The sequence below is a fragment of the Pelodiscus sinensis genome, unplaced genomic scaffold (assembly GCF_049634645.1).
Source record: "Pelodiscus sinensis isolate JC-2024 unplaced genomic scaffold, ASM4963464v1 ctg186, whole genome shotgun sequence".
Taxonomy (NCBI): domain Eukaryota; kingdom Metazoa; phylum Chordata; order Testudines; family Trionychidae; genus Pelodiscus; species Pelodiscus sinensis.
The window spans coordinates 105,671-126,334 of NW_027465905.1; the positions used below are offsets into that span (position 1 = coordinate 105,671).

Consider the following 20,664-nt stretch of genomic DNA (forward strand, 5'->3'; position numbering starts at 1 on the left):
GGGCCCCCCCCCCGGCAGCCCCCCGCCTCTCTAGCCCGGCGGGGCCCCCCCCGCAGCGCCCGCCCCTCCAGCCCGGCTCCCCACGATGAGCGAGCTGAAGGACTGCCCGCTGCAGTTCCACGACTTCAAGTCGGTGGAGCACCCGAAGGCCTGCCCGCGCTACACGGCCGTGCTGGCCCGCTCAGAGGACGATGGCATCGGCATCGAGGAGCTTGACACGCTGCAGCTGGAGCTGGAGACGCTCTTGTCCTCGGCCAGCCGCAGGCTGCGGGTGCTGGAGGCCGAGACGCAGGTCAGGCTCCCCAGCTCCTGGGGCGGCGGCTGGAGTCCATCCGTTTGCCAAGGCCTGTCGGGGCCCAGGAGGGCAGGGCAGCCCCCCAATGCAAAGCTGCCCCCTTTGCGCACCGCCATTGGGGATTTGCCCATTCCGTGGTGCCGGCGCTGGACGGGCTGGCCCAGTGGGAATTGCACCACGGCAGTGAAATGGGAGGGGTGGTCCTTCCGCTGGTGGGGCTGAGCCGGGGCCGTGGCCAGGCCCTGTGCTATGCAGGACTCAGGCTGCATGAGGAACGCCCTGTGGGCCGAACAGGCTGGCTGCAGCATAGGCCTGCAGCAGGGTCCCCGCTCTGCGGGTTGGCCTGGCAACGAGGCCTCCTGGCTTGTGTCCTCTGTCCCTGGAATTGCTCCATACGGTGGGGAGCGCCAGGTTGGCCTAGGGATCCAGGTCCCCTCCGCCGCGGCACAACCCTGCTTGCTGCAGCCTGGCACCTCCTTCCCTTCCTTTCTTCTCCTCAGTGCTCCCTGAGCTTGAGGGGAGCCAGCCCAGGAGAAGGCGCCTGAGGGGACGGGCTGCGCCATGGTTGTTATAGGGAAGGGGCGGGGGATCCATAAAGAGCAGACAGTGCTCAACAAGGGCAAGGGGTTCAGTGGGAACTAGACCCTCTGCTTCCCCCAACTGGTTCTTGGCCGCACCCCTGGGGTGCCACTGAGGTGATGCTGAGCCGTGGGGGGCTGTGCCCCTGAGGTGATGCTGAGCCGTGGGGGGCTGTGCCCCTGAGGTGATGCTGAGCCGTTCTCTTTCAGATTTTGACCGACTGGCAGGACAAGAGGGGGACAAGCGGTTCCTGAAGCTGGGCAAGGAGCATGAACTGGTACCCCCGTGAAACATGGAAAGCCCAAGAAGCAGAAGCTAGAGGGGAAGGGTGGGCATGGCACAGGGCCTGGCCCAGGGCGGCCCAAATCCAAGAACCTCCAGCCCAAGATTCAAGAATATGAGTTTCCGGACGACCCTGTGGACGTGCCTCGGATCCCCAAAAATGACGCCCCAAATAGGTATGGAGGGGTCCAGCTGGGGCCGTGGGGGTTCCCAAGGAAACGACCTCATTTGCCTGGTGAGCAAAGCCCCCAGATGCAGGGCAAGGAGCAGTCGGGTCTCACCGCACTGTCCTCGGGCACGGAGCCCATCACCTGGGCACAGGGCAGCCACGCTCAGGTCAGCAGCTCTGCCCTTCCCTCTGCCGGCAGGTTCTGGGCCTCCGTTGAGCCCTACTGTGCTGACCTCACCAGCGAGGAGGTGCGGACCCTGGAGGAGCTGCTCAGGACCCCGGAGGATGAGGCTGAGCACTACAAGGTAAACACTGCAGCCCCGTGCCCACTCTGGGCGAGCGCTAGCCACAGAGACATCCTCCCCCGGCTCCAGGGGGTGCCGTGCCGTGAGGCACTCTCTGGTCCGTGTGGGGCGACTCGGGCGGAGGGCCCAGACTGACAGGTGGCTGGATACTCTGGGGTGTCTTGCTCTCCGTAAGCCCTGTGCTGCTGGGGCAGCAAAGCCGGTTACCCTGGGCTGGGCGTGCCGTGGAACAACAGCACCCATGTTCCTTTCATTTCCAGGCAGAAGTGATTCAGGCCCTGGGTATTTGGAAACTTGTCCCCTGCTCCAACACTTGGGCCTCCCGCTGCTTTCCAGGCCTAGTCCAATTGCCTGCTGCAGTGGGGCAGGAGACAGCAGCCTCCTTGCAGGCCAGCCCCATGCAGAGTGAGCCAGACCCCTGCATGTGGTGGGCTGCACCTTCCTTAGCCCTCTTTATCAGCAGCAGCGTGGGGCAAGAGGCAGCCGGTCCGCGAGGGGAGCTTGTTTTTAAACTGGCTCCCCCCATGGACCAGCTCCCGCCTGGCGCCCCATGCTGCTCCCTCTGATACAGCGGCTGCCGCCCTGCCCCCGGGGACTTCAGACCAGTCGACTCACCGATAGGTGTTTGTGAGGTTACTTGACTGGTCAACGAACCGATCTCGAACATCCCTGGAACAGACACCCTGCAAGGCGGTTCCTGTTAACTGCCACATGACAGTGCCTCTTCGTCTGCTTCATGCAGCTCCTGAAGTGGCACCTGGAGCTCCCGTTCGGAGGCCACTCCTGGGCAGCTGGTGCTTGGCATAGACTGGCACTCCCCGGGGGTGGCAGAGGCCTGTCCCACACACCCAGCAGCCCCACCTCTCAGGCAGACAGGCACATGCTGGCTGCTCTGCAGGAGAGCCGGGGCCCCTTCACCGAGTGGCTGAGACTCGGGTGAGACCTTGTGGGAAGCAGAAATCCAGAGGGCCAGGACCCCTCTGCCCCAAGTGCAGGAGTGAGAAAGCTCGTGCTGTCAGCTCCTGCCAGGAAGGCTGCAGCTGGCACCCCAGGTCCCAAGCTGGTCCCTTGGCATGTGCTGTGCTGTCAGCCACACCAGGGCTGTGCCGAAGGAGACGCTCCCCGTTCTTGTGTGCAGGGGCCGACCTCTGGCCAATTGCCCTGTGGTTCCTCCCGTCACCTGACAGCAGGCCGAGGGAGACCCCCAGCCCTCTGCCCTCTACCTTGGGAGGGTAAGGGCCGGGGCCACAGGCAGGCATTGCTGAAGGTGGGGCCCTCACAGGACATGCACCAGCTCCCTGCAGAGCCTGCTGGCACTATGTTATGCCCGGGGTGGGTGCAGGGTGCACACAGCCCTTCCCTGCCGCGGGGAGGTGCTGAGCCAGCTCCCTGTGCACTGTTGCAGATCCCGCCTCTGGGGAAGCATTACTCCCAGCGCTGGGCCCAGGAAGATCTGCTGGAAGAGCAGAAGGATGGAGCCCGGGCGGCAGCCGCTGCTGACAAAAAGAAAGGCGCACTGGGCCCGCTGACAGAGCTGGACACCAAAGGTTCCTCTGCGCCAGCATCGGGGGGCCATGGGGGGGGGGCGAGGAGGGGCCGGCGCGTCAGCTGCCCCAGCACGGAGGGACTGGTGTGGGGGAGGGCGAGAGTCGGAGAGCAGAGACTGCTTGCTGCAGCTGCCCCCAGCGCGGAGGGACTGGTGGGGGGGAGGGCGAGAGTCGGAGAGCAGAGACTGCTTGCTGCAGCTGCCCCGAGCACGGAGGGACTGGTGGGGGGGAGGGCGAGAGTCGGAGAGCAGAGGCTGCTTGCTGCAGCTGCCCCAGCACGGAGGGACCGGTGTGGGGGAGGGCGAGAGTCGGAGAGCAGAGACTGCTTGCTGCAGCTGCCCCCAGCGCGGAGGGACTGGTGGGGGGGAGGGCGAGAGTCGGAGAGCAGAGACTGCTTGCTGCAGCTGCCCCCAGCGCGGAGGGACTGGTGGGGGGGAGGGCGAGAGTCGGAGAGCAGAGGCTGCTTGCTGCAGCTGCCCCAGCACGGAGGGACTGGTGAGGGGGAGGGCGAGAGTCGGAGAGCAGAGACTGCTTGCTGCAGCTGCCCCCAGCACGGAGGGACTGGTGGGGGGGAGGGCGAGAGTCGGAGAGCAGAGACTGCTTGCTGCAGCTGCCCCCAGCACGGAGGGACTGGTGTGGGGGAGGGCGAGAGTCGGAGAGCAGAGACTGCTTGCTGCAGCTGCCCCCAGCACGGAGGGACCGGTGTGGGGGAGGGCGAGAGTCGGAGAGCAGAGGCTGCTTGCTGCAGCTGCCCCCAGCACGGAGGGACCGGTGGGGGGGAGGGCGAGAGTCGGAGAGCAGAGGCTGCTTGCTGCAGCTGCCCCCAGCACGGAGGGACCGGTGGGGGGGAGGGCGAGTGTCGGAGAGCAGAGACTGCTTGCTGCAGCTGCCCCAGCACGGAGGGACTGGTGGGGGGGAGGGCGAGAGTCGGAGAGCAGAGGCTGCTTGCTGCAGCTGCCCCAGCACGGAGGGACCGGTGGGGGGGAGGGCGAGAGTCGGAGAGCAGAGACTGCTTGCTGCAGCTGCCCCCAGCACGGAGGGACTGGTGGGGGGGAGGGCGAGAGTCGGAGAGCAGAGACTGCTTGCTGCAGCTGCCCCAGCGCGGAGGGACTGGTGGGGGGGAGGGCGAGAGTCGGAGAGCAGAGGCTGCTTGCTGCAGCTGCCCCCAGCACGGAGGGACTGGTGGGGGGGAGGGCGAGAGTCGGAGAGCAGAGGCTGCTTGCTGCAGCTTCCCCAGCACGGAGGGACTGGTGGGGGGGGAGGGCGAGAGTCGGAGAGCAGAGGCTGCTTGCTGCAGCTGCCCCAGCACGGAGGGACCGGTGTGGGGGAGGGCGAGAGTCGGAGAGCAGAGGCTGCTTGCTGCAGCTGCCCCCAGCACGGAGGGACCGGTGTGGGGGAGGGCGAGAGTCGGAGAGCAGAGACTGCTTGCTGCAGCTGCCCCCAGCGCGGAGGGACCGGTGTGGGGGAGGGCGAGAGTCGGAGAGCAGAGACTGCTTGCTGCAGCTGCCCCCAGCGCGGAGGGACCGGTGTGGGGGAGGGCGAGAGTCGGAGAGCAGAGACTGCTTGCTGCAGCTGCCCCCAGCGCGGAGGGACCGGTGTGGGGGAGGGCGAGAGTCGGAGAGCAGAGACTGCTTGCTGCAGCTGCCCCAGCACGGAGGGACCGGTGTGGGGGAGGGCGAGAGTCGGAGAGCAGAGGCTGCTTGCTGCAGCTGCCCCAGCACGGAGGGACCGGTGGGGGGGAGGGCGAGAGTCGGAGAGCAGAGGCTGCTTGCTGCAGCTGCCCCAGCACGGAGGGACCGGTGGGGGGGAGGGCGAGAGTCGGAGAGCAGAGGCTGCTTGCTGCAGCTGCCCCAGCACGGAGGGACCGGTGGGGGGGAGGGCGAGAGTCGGAGAGCAGAGGCTGCTTGCTGCAGCTGCCCCAGCACGGAGGGACCGGTGGGGGGGAGGGCGAGAGTCGGAGAGCAGAGGCTGCTTGCTGCAGCTGCCCCAGCACGGAGGGACCGGTGGGGGGGAGGGCGAGAGTCGGAGAGCAGAGGCTGCTTGCTGCAGCTGCCCCAGCGCGGAGGGACCGGTGGGGGGGAGGGCGAGAGTCGGAGAGCAGAGGCTGCTTGCTGCAGCTGCCCCAGCGCGGAGGGACCGGTGGGGGGGAGGGCGAGAGTCGGAGAGCAGAGGCTGCTTGCTGCAGCTGCCCCAGCGCGGAGGGACCGGTGGGGGGGAGGGCGAGAGTCGGAGAGCAGAGGCTGCTTGCTGCAGCTGCCCCAGCGCGGAGGGACCGGTGGGGGGGAGGGCGAGAGTCGGAGAGCAGAGACTGCTTGCTGCAGCTGCCCCAGCGCGGAGGGACCGGTGGGGGGGAGGGCGAGAGTCGGAGAGCAGAGGCTGCTTGCTGCAGCTGCCCCAGCGCGGAGGGACCGGTGTGGGGGAGGGCGAGAGTCGGAGAGCAGAGGCTGCTTGCTGCAGCTGCCCCCAGCGCGGAGGGACCGGTGTGGGGGAGGGCGAGAGTCGGAGAGCAGAGGCTGCTTGCTGCAGCTGCCCCCAGCACGGAGGGACCGGTGTGGGGGAGGGCGAGAGTCGGAGAGCAGAGGCTGCTTGCTGCAGCTGCCCCCAGCACGGAGGGACTGGTGTGGGGGAGGGCGAGAGTCGGAGAGCAGAGGCTGCTTGCTGCAGCTGCCCCAGCACGGAGGGACCGGTGTGGGGGAGGGCGAGAGTCGGAGAGCAGAGGCTGCTTGCTGCAGCTGCCCCAGCGCGGAGGGACTGGTGGGGGGGAGGGCGAGAGTCGGAGAGCAGAGGCTGCTTGCTGCAGCTGCCCCAGCGCGGAGGGACTGGTGGGGGGGAGGGCGAGAGTCGGAGAGCAGAGGCTGCTTGCTGCAGCTGCCCCAGCGCGGAGGGACTGGTGGGGGGGAGGGCGAGAGTCGGAGAGCAGAGGCTGCTTGCTGCAGCTTCCCCAGCGCGGAGGGACTGGTGGGGGGGAGGGCGAGAGTCGGAGAGCAGAGGCTGCTTGCTGCAGCTGCCCCAGCGCGGAGGGACTGGTGGGGGGGAGGGCGAGAGTTGGAGAGCAGAGGCTGCTTGCTGCAGCTGCCCCAGCACGGAGGGACTGGTGGGGGGGAGGGCGAGAGTCGGAGAGCAGAGGCTGCTTGCTGCAGCTGCCCCAGCACGGAGGGACCGGTGGGCGGGAGGGCGAGAGTCGGAGAGCAGAGACTGCTTGCTGCAGCTTCCCCAGCACGGAGGGACTGGTGGGGGGGAGGGCGAGAGTCGGAGAGCAGAGGCTGCTTGCTGCAGCTGCCCCAGCACGGAGGGACTGGTGGGGGGGAGGGCGAGAGTCGGAGAGCAGAGGCTGCTTGCTGCAGCTGCCCCCAGCACGGAGGGACTGGTGGGGGGGAGGGCGAGAGTCGGAGAGCAGAGGCTGCTTGCTGCAGCTTCCCCAGCACGGAGGGACTGGTGGGGGGGAGGGCGAGAGTCGGAGAGCAGAGGCTGCTTGCTGCAGCTGCCCCAGCACGGAGGGACCGGTGGGGGGGAGGGCGAGAGTCGGAGAGCAGAGGCTGCTTGCTGCAGCTGCCCCAGCACGGAGGGACCGGTGTGGGGGAGGGCGAGAGTCGGAGAGCAGAGGCTGCTTGCTGCAGCTGCCCCCAGCGCGGAGGGACCGGTGTGGGGGAGGGCGAGAGTCGGAGAGCAGAGACTGCTTGCTGCAGCTGCCCCCAGCGCGGAGGGACCGGTGTGGGGGAGGGCGAGAGTCGGAGAGCAGAGACTGCTTGCTGCAGCTGCCCCCAGCGCGGAGGGACCGGTGTGGGGGAGGGCGAGAGTCGGAGAGCAGAGACTGCTTGCTGCAGCTGCCCCAGCACGGAGGGACCGGTGGGGGGGAGGGCGAGAGTCGGAGAGCAGAGGCTGCTTGCTGCAGCTGCCCCAGCACGGAGGGACCGGTGGGGGGGAGGGCGAGAGTCGGAGAGCAGAGGCTGCTTGCTGCAGCTGCCCCAGCGCGGAGGGACCGGTGGGGGGGAGGGCGAGAGTCGGAGAGCAGAGGCTGCTTGCTGCAGCTGCCCCAGCGCGGAGGGACCGGTGGGGGGGAGGGCGAGAGTCGGAGAGCAGAGGCTGCTTGCTGCAGCTGCCCCAGCGCGGAGGGACCGGTGTGGGGGAGGGCGAGAGTCGGAGAGCAGAGGCTGCTTGCTGCAGCTGCCCCAGCGCGGAGGGACCGGTGGGGGGGAGGGCGAGAGTCGGAGAGCAGAGGCTGCTTGCTGCAGCTGCCCCAGCGCGGAGGGACCGGTGGGGGGGAGGGCGAGAGTCGGAGAGCAGAGGCTGCTTGCTGCAGCTGCCCCAGCGCGGAGGGACCGGTGGGGGGGAGGGCGAGAGTCGGAGAGCAGAGGCTGCTTGCTGCAGCTGCCCCAGCGCGGAGGGACCGGTGGGGGGGAGGGCGAGAGTCGGAGAGCAGAGGCTGCTTGCTGCAGCTGCCCCAGCGCGGAGGGACCGGTGGGGGGGAGGGCGAGAGTCGGAGAGCAGAGGCTGCTTGCTGCAGCTGCCCCAGCGCGGAGGGACCGGTGGGGGGGAGGGCGAGAGTCGGAGAGCAGAGGCTGCTTGCTGCAGCTGCCCCAGCACGGAGGGACCGGTGGGGGGGAGGGCGAGAGTCGGAGAGCAGAGGCTGCTTGCTGCAGCTGCCCCAGCACGGAGGGACCGGTGGGGGGGAGGGCGAGAGTCGGAGAGCAGAGGCTGCTTGCTGCAGCTGCCCCAGCACGGAGGGACCGGTGGGGGGGAGGGCGAGAGTCGGAGAGCAGAGGCTGCTTGCTGCAGCTGCCCCAGCGCGGAGGGACCGGTGGGGGGGAGGGCGAGAGTCGGAGAGCAGAGGCTGCTTGCTGCAGCTGCCCCAGCACGGAGGGACCGGTGGGGGGGAGGGCGAGAGTCGGAGAGCAGAGGCTGCTTGCTGCAGCTGCCCCCAGCACGGAGGGACCGGTGGGGGGGAGGGCGAGAGTCGGAGAGCAGAGGCTGCTTGCTGCAGCTGCACCAGCGCGGAGGGACCGGTGTGGGGGGAGGGCGAGAGTCGGAGAGCAGAGGCTGCTTGCTGCAGCTGCCCCCAGCGCGGAGGGACCGGTGGGGGGGAGGGCGAGAGTCGGAGAGCAGAGGCTGCTTGCTGCAGCTGCCCCAGCGCGGAGGGACCGGTGGGGGGGAGGGCGAGAGTCGGAGAGCAGAGGCTGCTTGCTGCAGCTGCCCCAGCGCGGAGGGACCGGTGTGGGGGAGGACGAGAGTCGGAGAGCAGAGGCTGCTTGCTGCAGCTGCCCCAGCGCGGAGGGACCGGTGTGGGGGAGGACGAGAGTCGGAGAGCAGAGGCTGCTTGCTGCAGCTGCCCCAGCACGGAGGGACCGGTGGGGGGGAGGGCGAGAGTCGGAGAGCAGAGACTGCTTGCTGCAGCTGCCCCAGCACGGAGGGACCGGTGTGGGGGAGGGCGAGAGTCGGAGAGCAGAGGCTGCTTGCTGCAGCTGCCCCAGCGCGGAGGGACTGGTGGGGGGGAGGGCGAGAGTCCGAGAGCAGAGGCTGCTTGCTGCAGCTGCCCCAGCGCGGAGGGACCGGTGGGGGGGAGGGCGAGAGTCGGAGAGCAGAGGCTGCTTGCTGCAGCTGCCCCAGCACGGAGGGACTGGTGTGGGGGAGGGCGAGAGTCGGAGAGCAGAGGCTGCTTGCTGCAGCTGCCCCCAGCACGGAGGGACCGGTGTGGGGGAGGGCGAGAGTCGGAGAGCAGAGGCTGCTTGCTGCAGCTGCCCCCAGCACGGAGGGACCGGTGTGGGGGAGGGCGAGAGTCGGAGAGCAGAGGCTGCTTGCTGCAGCTGCCCCCAGCACGGAGGGACTGGTGGGGGGGAGGGCGAGAGTCGGAGAGCAGAGGCTGCTTGCTGCAGCTGCCCCAGCGCGGAGGGACTGGTGTGGGGGAGGGCGAGAGTCGGAGAGCAGAGGCTGCTTGCTGCAGCTGCCCCAGCGCGGAGGGACCGGTGGGGGGGAGGGCGAGAGTCGGAGAGCAGAGACTGCTTGCTGCAGCTGCCCCAGCACGGAGGGACTGGTGTGGGGGAGGGCGAGAGTCGGAGAGCAGAGGCTGCTTGCTGCAGCTTCCCCAGCACGGAGGGACCGGTGTGGGGGAGGGCGAGAGTCGGAGAGCAGAGGCTGCTTGCTGCAGCTTCCCCAGCACGGAGGGACCGGTGGGGGGGAGGGCGAGAGTCGGAGAGCAGAGGCTGCTTGCTGCAGCTGCCCCAGCACGGAGGGACCGGTGGGGGGGAGGGCGAGAGTCGGAGAGCAGAGGCTGCTTGCTGCAGCTGCCCCAGCACGGAGGGACTGGTGGGGGGGAGGGCGAGAGTCGGAGAGCAGAGGCTGCTTGCTGCAGCTTCCCCAGCACGGAGGGACCGGTGGGGGGGAGGGCGAGAGTCGGAGAGCAGAGGCTGCTTGCTGCAGCTGCCCCCAGCGCGGAGGGACCGGTGGGGGGGAGGGCGAGAGTCGGAGAGCAGAGGCTGCTTGCTGCAGCTGCCCCAGCACGGAGGGACCGGTGTGGGGGAGGGCGAGAGTCGGAGAGCAGAGGCTGCTTGCTGCAGCTGCCCCAGCACGGAGGGACTGGTGTGGGGGAGGGCGAGAGTCGGAGAGCAGAGGCTGCTTGCTGCAGCTGCCCCAGCGCGGAGGGACTGGTGTGGGGGAGGGCGAGAGTCGGAGAGCAGAGGCTGCTTGCTGCAGCTGCCCCAGCACGGAGGGACCGGTGGGGGGGAGGGCGAGAGTCGGAGAGCAGAGGCTGCTTGCTGCAGCTGCCCCAGCACGGAGGGACCGGTGGGGGGGAGGGCGAGAGTCGGAGAGCAGAGGCTGCTTGCTGCAGCTGCCCCCAGCACGGAGGGACTGGTGGGGGGGAGGGCGAGAGTCGGAGAGCAGAGGCTGCTTGCTGCAGCTGCCCCAGCGCGGAGGGACCGGTGGGGGGGGAGGGCGAGAGTCGGAGAGCAGAGGCTGCTTGCTGCAGCTGCCCCCAGCACGGAGGGACTGGTGGGGGGGAGGGCGAGAGTCGGAGAGCAGAGGCTGCTTGCTGCAGCTGCCCCCAGCACGGAGGGACCGGTGGGGGGGGAGGGCGAGAGTCGGAGAGCAGAGGCTGCTTGCTGCAGCTGCCCCAGCACGGAGGGACCGGTGGGGGGGGAGGGCGAGAGTCGGAGAGCAGAGGCTGCTTGCTGCAGCTGCCCCAGCACGGAGGGACCGGTGGGGGGGAGGGCGAGAGTCGGAGAGCAGAGGCTGCTTGCTGCAGCTGCCCCAGCACGGAGGGACTGGTGTGGGGGAGGGCGAGAGTCGGAGAGCAGAGGCTGCTTGCTGCAGCTGCCCCAGCGCGGAGGGACCGGTGGGGGGGAGGGCGAGAGTCGGAGAGCAGAGGCTGCTTGCTGCAGCTGCCCCAGCACGGAGGGACCGGTGGGGGGGAGGGCGAGAGTCGGAGAGCAGAGGCTGCTTGCTGCAGCTGCCCCCAGCACGGAGGGACTGGTGGGGGGGAGGGCGAGAGTCGGAGAGCAGAGGCTGCTTGCTGCAGCTGCCCCAGCGCGGAGGGACCGGTGGGGGGGAGGGCGAGAGTCGGAGAGCAGAGGCTGCTTGCTGCAGCTGCCCCAGCACGGAGGGACCGGTGTGGGGGAGGGCGAGAGTCGGAGAGCAGAGGCTGCTTGCTGCAGCTGCCCCCAGCGCGGAGGGACTGGTGGGGGGGAGGGCGAGAGTCGGAGAGCAGAGGCTGCTTGCTGCAGCTTCCCCAGCACGGAGGGACCGGTGGGGGGGAGGGCGAGAGTCGGAGAGCAGAGGCTGCTTGCTGCAGCTTCCCCAGCGCGGAGGGACTGGTGGGGGGGAGGGCGAGAGTCGGAGAGCAGAGGCTGCTTGCTGCAGCTGCCCCAGCGCGGAGGGACCGGTGGGGGGGAGGGCGAGAGTCGGAGAGCAGAGGCTGCTTGCTGCAGCTGCCCCAGCACGGAGGGACCGGTGGGGGGGAGGGCGAGAGTCGGAGAGCAGAGGCTGCTTGCTGCAGCTGCCCCCAGCACGGAGGGACTGGTGGGGGGGAGGGCGAGAGTCGGAGAGCAGAGGCTGCTTGCTGCAGCTGCCCCAGCGCGGAGGGACCGGTGGGGGGGGAGGGCGAGAGTCGGAGAGCAGAGACTGCTTGCTGCAGCTGCCCCCAGCACGGAGGGACCGGTGGGGGGGAGGGCGAGAGTCGGAGAGCAGAGGCTGCTTGCTGCAGCTGCCCCAGCACGGAGGGACCGGTGTGGGGGAGGGCGAGAGTCGGAGAGCAGAGGCTGCTTGCTGCAGCTGCCCCCAGCGCGGAGGGACTGGTGGGGGGGAGGGCGAGAGTCGGAGAGCAGAGGCTGCTTGCTGCAGCTTCCCCAGCACGGAGGGACCGGTGGGGGGGAGGGCGAGAGTCGGAGAGCAGAGGCTGCTTGCTGCAGCTTCCCCAGCGCGGAGGGACTGGTGGGGGGGAGGGCGAGAGTCGGAGAGCAGAGGCTGCTTGCTGCAGCTGCCCCAGCGCGGAGGGACCGGTGGGGGGGAGGGCGAGAGTCGGAGAGCAGAGGCTGCTTGCTGCAGCTGCCCCAGCACGGAGGGACTGGTGGGGGGGAGGGCGAGAGTCGGAGAGCAGAGGCTGCTTGCTGCAGCTGCCCCCAGCACGGAGGGACTGGTGGGGGGGAGGGCGAGAGTCGGAGAGCAGAGGCTGCTTGCTGCAGCTGCCCCAGCGCGGAGGGACCGGTGGGGGGGAGGGCGAGAGTCGGAGAGCAGAGACTGCTTGCTGCAGCTGCCCCCAGCGCGGAGGGACTGGTGGGGGGGAGGGCGAGAGTCGGAGAGCAGAGGCTGCTTGCTGCAGCTGCCCCAGCACGGAGGGACCGGTGGGGGGGAGGGCGAGAGTCGGAGAGCAGAGGCTGCTTGCTGCAGCTGCCCCCAGCACGGAGGGACCGGTGGGGGGGAAGGCGAGAGTCGGAGAGCAGAGGCTGCTTGCTGCAGCTGCCCCAGCACGGAGGGACCGGTGTGGGGGAGGGCGAGAGTCGGAGAGCAGAGGCTGCTTGCTGCAGCTGCCCCCAGCCCCTAGCTTTGCTCTCCCCTCCCCGACTCTGCTCACCACTCTCCACTCGCCTCCCTCCCCCCAGATGTGGATGCCCTGCTGAAGAAGTCGGAGTCCCAGCAGGAGCAGCCCGAGGACGGCTGCCCCTTTGGGCCCTTGACCCAGCGCCTCCTGCAGGCACTGGTGGAGGTGAGTGAGGCTCCGGGGCAGCCCGCGACCCCCCTCTGTGAGGCCCAGGTCCCAGCTGCTCAGCACTGACCCGCCCTCTCCCCGGCTGCTAGGAGAACATCATCTCGCCCGTTGAGGAGGCCCCGATCCCTGAGCTGGCAGGAGCTGATGGTGCTGGGACGTCGCCCCGCAGCCAGAACAAGCCCTTCAGGTGAGCAGCCCCAGGCCGCCAGCAGCCAGCACACTCCTGCCCAGCTCCCAGTGTACCCGGAGTGGGCGTTCAGGGCTGGGGGAAGAGCATGAGAACAACCAGGCTGGGTCTGCCCTCAGTGGCCAGGTGCCCCGAAAGGAAGGAACAGAACAAGGATCCAGCAAGCAATCCCTCCCATTGCCCATTCCCTGCTCTGGGGACCCCCGTCCCTCCCACCCTGGCTAATAGCCATTGACGGGCCTTTCCTCCAGGCTTTAGAATCCTAGGGCCGGAAGAGACCTCAGGAGTCACTGAGTCCAGCCCCCTGCCCAAAACAGGACCAGATCTATTTTGAACCCTGTTAAAGTCCTGGTCTTCAATATCCTCTGGCAAGTGTGGAAGTCCAATGGTAGCGAGGAAAATCGAAAGGAGCATAAACACTGCCAAATGGAGTGTAAAATGCAATAAGAAAAGCCAAAAAGGAGTTTGAAGAACAGCGAGCCAAAAACTCCCAAGGTAATAACAAAATGTTTAAGTCCGTCAGAAGCAGGAAGCCTGCTAAGCAGCCAGTGGGGCCCCTGGACGATCGAGATACAAAAGGACACTTAGAGACAATAGTCATTGCGGAGAAACTAAAGGAATTCTTTGCTTCGGTCTTCACGGCTGAGGATGTTGGGGAGATTCCCAACCCTGACCCGACCTTCGTAGATGACAAATCTGAGGATTTGTCACAAATTGAAGTGTCATTAGAGGAGGTTTTGGAATTAATTGATAAACGTCACAGTAACCCAGTCACCGGGACCAGATGGCATCACCCAAGGGTTCTGAAAGAACTCAGATGGGAAATTGCAGAACTATTAACTAGGGTTTGTAACCTACCCTTTAAATCAACTTCTGTACCCAATGACTGGAAGACAGCTAATGTAACACCAATATTTAAAAAGGGCTCTAGAGGCGATCCCAGCAATTACAGACATGTCAGGACCAGGCATATTAGTTGAAACAATAGTGAAGAATAAAATTCAGACACATAGAAGAACATAATTTGTTGGGCAAAAGTCAGCATGGGTTTTGTAAAGGGAAATCATGTCTTACGAATCTGTTAGAGTTCTTTGAAGGGGTTAACAAACATATGGACAAGGGGGATCCAGTAGATATAATGTACTTAGATTTCCAGAAAGCCTTTGACAAGGTCCCTCACCAAAGGCTCTTACATAAATTAAGTTGTTATGGGATAAGAGAGAAGATCTTTTCAGGGACTGAGAACTGGTTAAAAGACAGGAAGCAAAGGGTAGGAATAAATGCTAAGTTTTCAGAATGGAGAGGGGTAACTAGTGGTGTCCCCCAAGGGTCAGTCCTGGGACCAATCCTATTCAACTTATTCATAAATGATCTGGGGAAAGGGGTAAACAGTGAGGTGGCAAAGTTTGCAGATGATACTAAACTGCTCAAGATAGTTAAGACCAAAGCAGACTGTGAAGAACTTCACAAAGATCTCACCAAACTGAGTGATTGGGCAACAAAATGGCAAATGAAATGTAATGTGGATAAATGTAAAGCAATGCACATTGGTAAAAATAACCCCAACTAGACATTTAATATGATGGGGGCTAATTTAGCTACAACTAATCAGGAAAGAGATCTTGGAATCATCGTGGCTAGTTCTCTGAAGACGTCCATGCAGTGTGCAGTGTCAGTCAAAAAAGCAAACAGGATGTTAGGAATCATTAAAAAAGGGATAGAGAATAAGATGGAGAATATCTTCTTGCCCTTATTTAAATCCATGGGACACCCACATCTGGAATACTGCGGACAGATGTGGTCTCATCTCAAAAAAATATACTGGCATTAGAAAAGGTTCAGAGAAGGGCAACTAAAATGAGGGGTTTGGAACGGTGTCCGTATGCGTAGAGATTAGAGACTAGGACTTTTCAGCTCGGAAAAGAGGAGACTGAGGGGGGATATGATGGGGTCTATACAATCATGAGTGGTGTGGAGAAAGTGAATAAGGAAAAGTTATTTACTTGTTCCCATAATATAAGAACTAGGGGCCACCAAATGAAACTAATGGGCAGTGGGTTTAAAACAAATAAAAGGAAGTTCTTCACACAGCGCAGTGCCAACCTGTGGAACTCCTTGCCTGAGGAGGTGTGAAGGCTAGAACTAGAACAGGGTTTAAAAGAGAACTAGATAAATCCATGGAGGTTCAGTCCCTTAATGGCTATTAGCCAAGCTGGGTAGGAATGGTGTCCCTAAACTCTTGTTTGTCAGAGGGTGGAGATGGATGGCAGGAGAGAGACCGCTGGATCATTCCCTGAAACAAAAGACAGGAGAAAGCAAGACCAGACTAACACCGCTACATCTCTATTACTATGGATCGTTACCTGTTGGATTCACTCCCTCTGCGGCACCCGGCATTGGCCGCTGTCGGCAGACAGGGTGCTGGGCTGGATGGGCCTTTGGTCTGACCCAGTCTGGCCGCTCTGATGTTCTAAGGAGTTCCACAGGTTGACTCTGCACTCTGTGAAGAAAAACTTCCATTTGTTTTAAACCTGCTACCTATTCATTTCATTGGCACCCTAGTTCTTGTGCTAATGTAACCCACAAGCCTACTGAGTGTGGTGCATTGTCCCACGGAGTGGCACTTATTCTCTCTCTCTGTAAGTGGTCTAAGCTTGTTCTACAGCCTTGCCTGAGAGCCAGCTGGCTTTTCGCTCAGCCACAGAGGCTCATGCGCTGAGCTCCGGAGGGCCCAGGCTGGGTTCTGTTAGAAGGCGTGAACAGCGCTTCCTTATGTGCTTTGCTCACACCAGGCATGGTTTTATGGAGCTCTCTCTGGGGATGGAGGCGACTGTCGACGAGCTGATAAGCATGTGCTCATTGGGTAGTCGAGTAGGAACGTGACCAGTCACCATCCCATCTGCCCGCCCTCCTCTGCCTTTATCAGAGAGAGGCAGCGAGGGGGGAGCAGGAGCCAGTGCTTGGGGGGTTAAGCTAGTTTCCCCCCAGCACCATTTCCAGGGGAGCAGGAGAGGCAGAGGGCAGTGGCAGCAGAGTCCCCACTGCCAGTGCTTCTCCTTTGGAATGTGCTTTCCCTGGGGGGCTCTTGTGCCTGTCAAAGACAGAAAGGCTGCAGGGGCAGGGTCTCCAGGAGTCCCCACTTCCTCCTGCTCTCTGCCGCACCCTCCCCTTGTGGCTTCTAGGAGAGGTAGCAGGGGTGGGGGTGGTGGTGCTGGGGGGAGCCAGCACCCCCAGGCTCCATCACGGGCAGCAGGCGGGCACAGGGAGGCTGCTGCGAAGATGGGGCCCCTGCAGAGTGGGGCCGTTGCCACCAAGCAGCCCCTGTTGTTGTTGGCCAGGGCTGGTCCGGTGAGCCGGGGCTCTGGGACTCCGAGCAGTCCTGGCTCACGCTCAGCGCTGCGCCTCTGCCTCTTAAAGCGCCCGGCGGCTCTGACTATGTTGGAGCCCGGCATCCTGGAGCCGGGTCTGCGCATTCCCAGCTCGAGTTGGCTCCTGGAGCGACCCCTGGTATGGGTATGGCTCCACACAGCGGAGCTCGGTTCCGACTGTACGATCGGTCACTGATCACACCGACTGTAGGGTTAGCCCACTAATCCTGCTTGAACGTCCGTAGCTCTGCCACATCCCCCTCAGTCATCTCTTCTCTAAGCTGAAAAGTCCCAGTCTTCTCTCTCTCCAGATGGGACCCATCCAACCCCTCAGTGTGCTGCTGCCCTTTTCTGAACCTTTTCCAGTGCTCAGGTACCTGTGTTGAGATAAGCTGACCACATCTGCAGCCAGTGTTGAAGATGTGGGTGTCCCATGGATTGTGATAGAACCAGTAGGGTATGTTCTGCCTTCTCGAGCCATTTCTCGATACTAGGACTGGTGGAAGGAGCCACGAAAGGTCGAATCCAGCCCCAGCACTTGGCAGGCGCTTTGACAGCTGTTTGTCTAACCAGGTGGGCAAAAGGGCCCTCAAAAACTGAGGAAAGCGGCTCTTGCGCACGAGGGTTTTTTGCACAAAAAGGAGCGGATACAGCGCTCGCTTTAGCGCAAAAACGGCTGCTCCTTACGTATGCAAATGAAGTGTGGTGATAGTCCACGCCGGGCTTCATTTGCATATGCTTTTCCGCAAGAAGGCTCTAGTATAGATGTAACCTCGGTGTGGGGGCAGGGAGTGAGAGACTTCACATGCTCCCCCTCCCCAGGCCCTGAGTGACCTGGGGGCGGCAGGGGGATCATGCAAAGTCTTCTCCCATCCTCTGGGGCACAGGTGCCTAGACAGAATCACCAGCTGTTCAGAACAGCTGATGGTGTTCTCTAGTGGGGGCAAAAGTTCCCCCATACCCAGACCAGTGAGGGTCTGTGGGTGGCGAAGCATGGAAGTGTCCTGGTTAAAATGCAGTTAATTGACTAGTTGACTAGTCGGTGGAATTTCCATCGACTAGTCGATAGGCATTTTCACATTCCTCCTTTGAGATGTACAAGAGCCCCCCTGGGGAAGTCCCGCTGACTCCAGGCTGCGTGCTGGTGCCTGCTTTGAAATGCACTAGAGTCCTGAGCGGGGGCTCTTGTGCGTTTCAAAGCCATGGAGCCCGAGGTCAGCAGGGGACTCCCCAGTTGACCCCAGGCTCCACTATGCCTTTGAAAGGTGGGGAAGCCGCTGCACAGCTGAGACTGCCCCTTTGAAACGCCACCTTGGGTTACCCCTCCCCTCCACCTCTATCTACTGCCAGATGGTTACATAGCTACTGCAAAGTGACATATCAATAAGCATAAGCAGAGCAATGCATGAGAGAGTAATAGGCACTTAGAAATGCTCATGCCCCTTCAGTCTGCGGGGAGTCCCGTTCCTGTCACCTTGCACCAGACCGCAGTGGATGTGCTCCAGCTGGGGGAATCCAGGGCATCCTTCAAGGTCTAGGTCCCTGGTGAGACTCACTGGACCGAGGATTCCCTACAGTAATTACACTACATTTGTTTACGGGTGTGCGCATACTGGCTCAACCCCATTCTTATCACTTATGAGCTGAGACCGAGGCCAAACTTGATTTCCCAGCTCAAGGCATGGGTTAAAGCTGATAAAGCCAAGCTGCTGTTTGCATTTGCAGACTCCAGTCCTGTGTACTGCTAGGATGGAAACTTCCATCCCCGGCCTGCTGAACTGCAGGCCCACATATGACTTTGTGGCCCCCTATTGCTCCAAAAATTAATTAGTGGAAGTTCATTGAAATTGTTTGAGCTGGTAATCGCAAGTCATGTCGACCAGGCTCTCATAATCTTGATCTGATAAGCCACATGGCTTGGCTGCTGTTAACCATGGATTTCTCTTCCAAGAATTGTCATTTGTGGGAGGAAAGTATAAAAGAGAGGGGTGCCAGTCGGTGCTGGACTAAGTCACTGCCACTGTCTTCAAGGATGGAAGCGGTTTCAAAGTCATTCAGCGTAGGAAAACCGTCAAGTTCTCTTCTTCTGCGACTGATGCCCAAAGTTCTAGTGTCCTCAGTAGTGATGAAATTGTATCTTTTTATGGTGAAAATGTTCTTCTTTCTTCCTTGCTGTGACGCTAACTTCCAAACTGATGAGAAGTCCTGTGGCCCCTTGGAGAGGAATGAAAATACGGTATATAGGTCGTTCACGAGCTTTTGGGGGCACAACTCACTTCCTCAGATGAGCCTGATTAACTTCATTCCGCTTGGAGACTGTACCTGCAAGATACACAAGTCTCCGCAGCCACAGATGGGGTCACTGGTGCCGGCCTCGCCCCCGGGGACCACAGACTAGCCCACTAGCCGCTAGGAATTCACGAGGTTGCTCGACCAGTCAGTTAACCGGTACTCACACACCTACTCCGACGCAGCTCAGGCTCACCAGCACTTTCCTGCCTCCCCGTGCGGAGGGAGCGCTGGGTGCTGCTGCTTGCACCGTGTGGGCTAGTCTCTCCGTCATCAGCAACTGGCGCTGCCCTGTCCAGACGCTTTAAATGGCAAGGCCTTGTCTGTGGGAAAACCCCGCGGCTCAGCTTGAGTCGCGGTGCAGCTGGGGCCCGGCTGCTGCCACTGTGCAGTCAGCGCGTTGTGCCTCGTTCAGACACGGCAGCATCTCCCCCGGTCGTACTGCTCCACAAGTCAGTCCCACTGATGCCCCGTCAGGCAGTGGACTCCTGCAGCTGCAGAGACTATGCATCACTCCACGGCAGTGGAGAAAGTGGCTCTTCTCAATGGCAGCAGCAAGAGCTCAGACGTGACACGTCAGTCTGGCGTGGCAGTGGCACGGCTTCCGCTTTTCTACTAGCTTGCTGTGACGATTCTGCAATCTCACATGCTTCTCCGCTGGGTGCAAGCCGGTACCTCGCTGGGCAGGGCACTTCTCTTGCGTGTTCACTGCCTGATGTAGCGATGTTCATCATCACACAGCATTTACTAGTTGAAACTGCGCTAAGCTTTCGCTTGAAAAAAACGCCTTTGTCTTTGTGATCAGAATGATTTGTTTCTAAATACCTGCTAAACTACAAAGGCCTCAGGGAACTACTGGAAAGTACAGCACACGCTGCGCATCGGGGGCAGAGTACGCCCAAGAGGCCAGTAACTCGCATCGTACTTGCATTTCTTGTTGCCTGCTGCTAATCCGGTGGCTGGAGTAGTTTCCTCTTGGACTGCTCCCTTCCTGGTTTTTCAGTCACGAGCGGCTGTGAGTGTCTCCTTGTCCTGTCCCAAGAGTTTGCTCATTTGGTCCAGCCGAAGACTGATTGTTAAAAGCCAAGTTTCTCCTTTTTAGCCACTCGTCCATGGAGACTGTGCTTGGTAGAGGTAGGCAGCGACGTACTGCGAACAGACTCGGTGTGAAGAGTCTGTCCTGCAACAGGCCACGGGCTGAAGGAAGCAGGAGATAAACTCTTGACCCCTGGGCTTGTGAAGAGCTAGACCAGACGTTTCACGTGTCACTGAGTCGGCCTCGCGCCGCTAGGCTGTTTTGTCTAGAAACAGTCGTCTCTGTTCTGGTTTCCCCATACAACTACCATGAATATTTCCTAGTGGCGCTCCTGGATCCATTGCATGGAGCCCCAGGGTTCCGCGGAGCACGCGTATGGACGGGGTTCGCCAGCTGCACTGTCCGGTGTTCTGTGCACGCGCAGATCGCCCGAACCCGGCTCTCGCCACGGGGCAGTAGATTGCGTAGACTGGCGAGCCCTGTGTATGGATAAGGAGGCCACGTGATACCGTGAAGCAGGGCTATCAACACGCGGCCCGTTTGGTTGTGGCCCGCGGGCGGGAGCCAAAACCAAAAAGTCGCCAATAGAATGGCCTTCTGCTGAGATGCTGTAGTAGTTCAGTCCCTGGACTGTCCTTGCTCATTGCAAGTGCTGTCCTTTGGGTGGAAATGGGGTCAGTGTTGCATTATATTAATAGCAGCAGAACTGACTTCAATGGGGCCAGCGTGTTGTGTAGCCTTGCCTTGATCTTTGAATTCATGCCTGGTGGTGTGAAAGGAGCTATTTGCCTAGATTTGCATGTCTATGCAACCACACTTAAGTTGCGGTCCTTGGCATGTGCTGTAAGTATCACTGCGGCCCCTGAGGCGTCCGAAGTTAAGTAATCCTGCAGGAAAGCATTGATACAGAAGTCTAGGTATACCCCATCTACCGCTTCTCCCTTATCTGTCAGGTTGGTTCATTATCTTCCAGGTGTTTGCAGATGAATTACTTGCTCCATTCTCTTCCCTGGCCCAGAGTTAAACTGACTGGTCTGGAGTTTCCTGGGTTGTTCTTATTTCCCTTTTTATAGATGGGCACTAGATTTGCCCTTTTCCAGTCTCCCGGAATCTCTCCTCGCTTCCGTGACTTTCCACAGATGCTGGATAAAGGCTCAATCAGCTCCTGCCGTATTCTAGGTGCGTTCCATCAGGCCTGGGGACTTGAAGACATCTAACTTGTCTAAATAACTTTGAACTTCTGAACCTCCTCCTTTTCTCCAGCCTTCACTGCGCTAGGTGTCCAGTCACCACCACCCTTCTTGGCTGAGCGCCACTGTTCCATCTACCGCTGCGTGGATGTTTTCAGAGAACTAGCCACCCTGACTGCACAGCTCTCCCTTGGGAGGTGACAGCTGATTTGACCCCTCCA

The 20,664-nt window shown here is 62.5% G+C and overlaps 1 protein-coding gene across 1 annotated transcript in view; it reads left to right on the forward strand.

Moving 5' to 3' along the window:
- Nucleotides 1-20,664, forward strand: part of TADA3 (transcriptional adaptor 3) — a 22,833-nt gene continuing 2,169 nt past the window's right edge. Inside the window, 8 exon segments of the mRNA XM_075916351.1 lie at nt 1-292; nt 1,084-1,105; nt 1,108-1,146; nt 1,149-1,332; nt 1,525-1,630; nt 3,036-3,177; nt 12,267-12,370; nt 12,463-12,560. Coding sequence (XP_075772466.1) covers nt 86-292; nt 1,084-1,105; nt 1,108-1,146; nt 1,149-1,332; nt 1,525-1,630; nt 3,036-3,177; nt 12,267-12,370; nt 12,463-12,560 — 902 coding nt within the window. The 5' untranslated portion in view covers nt 1-85.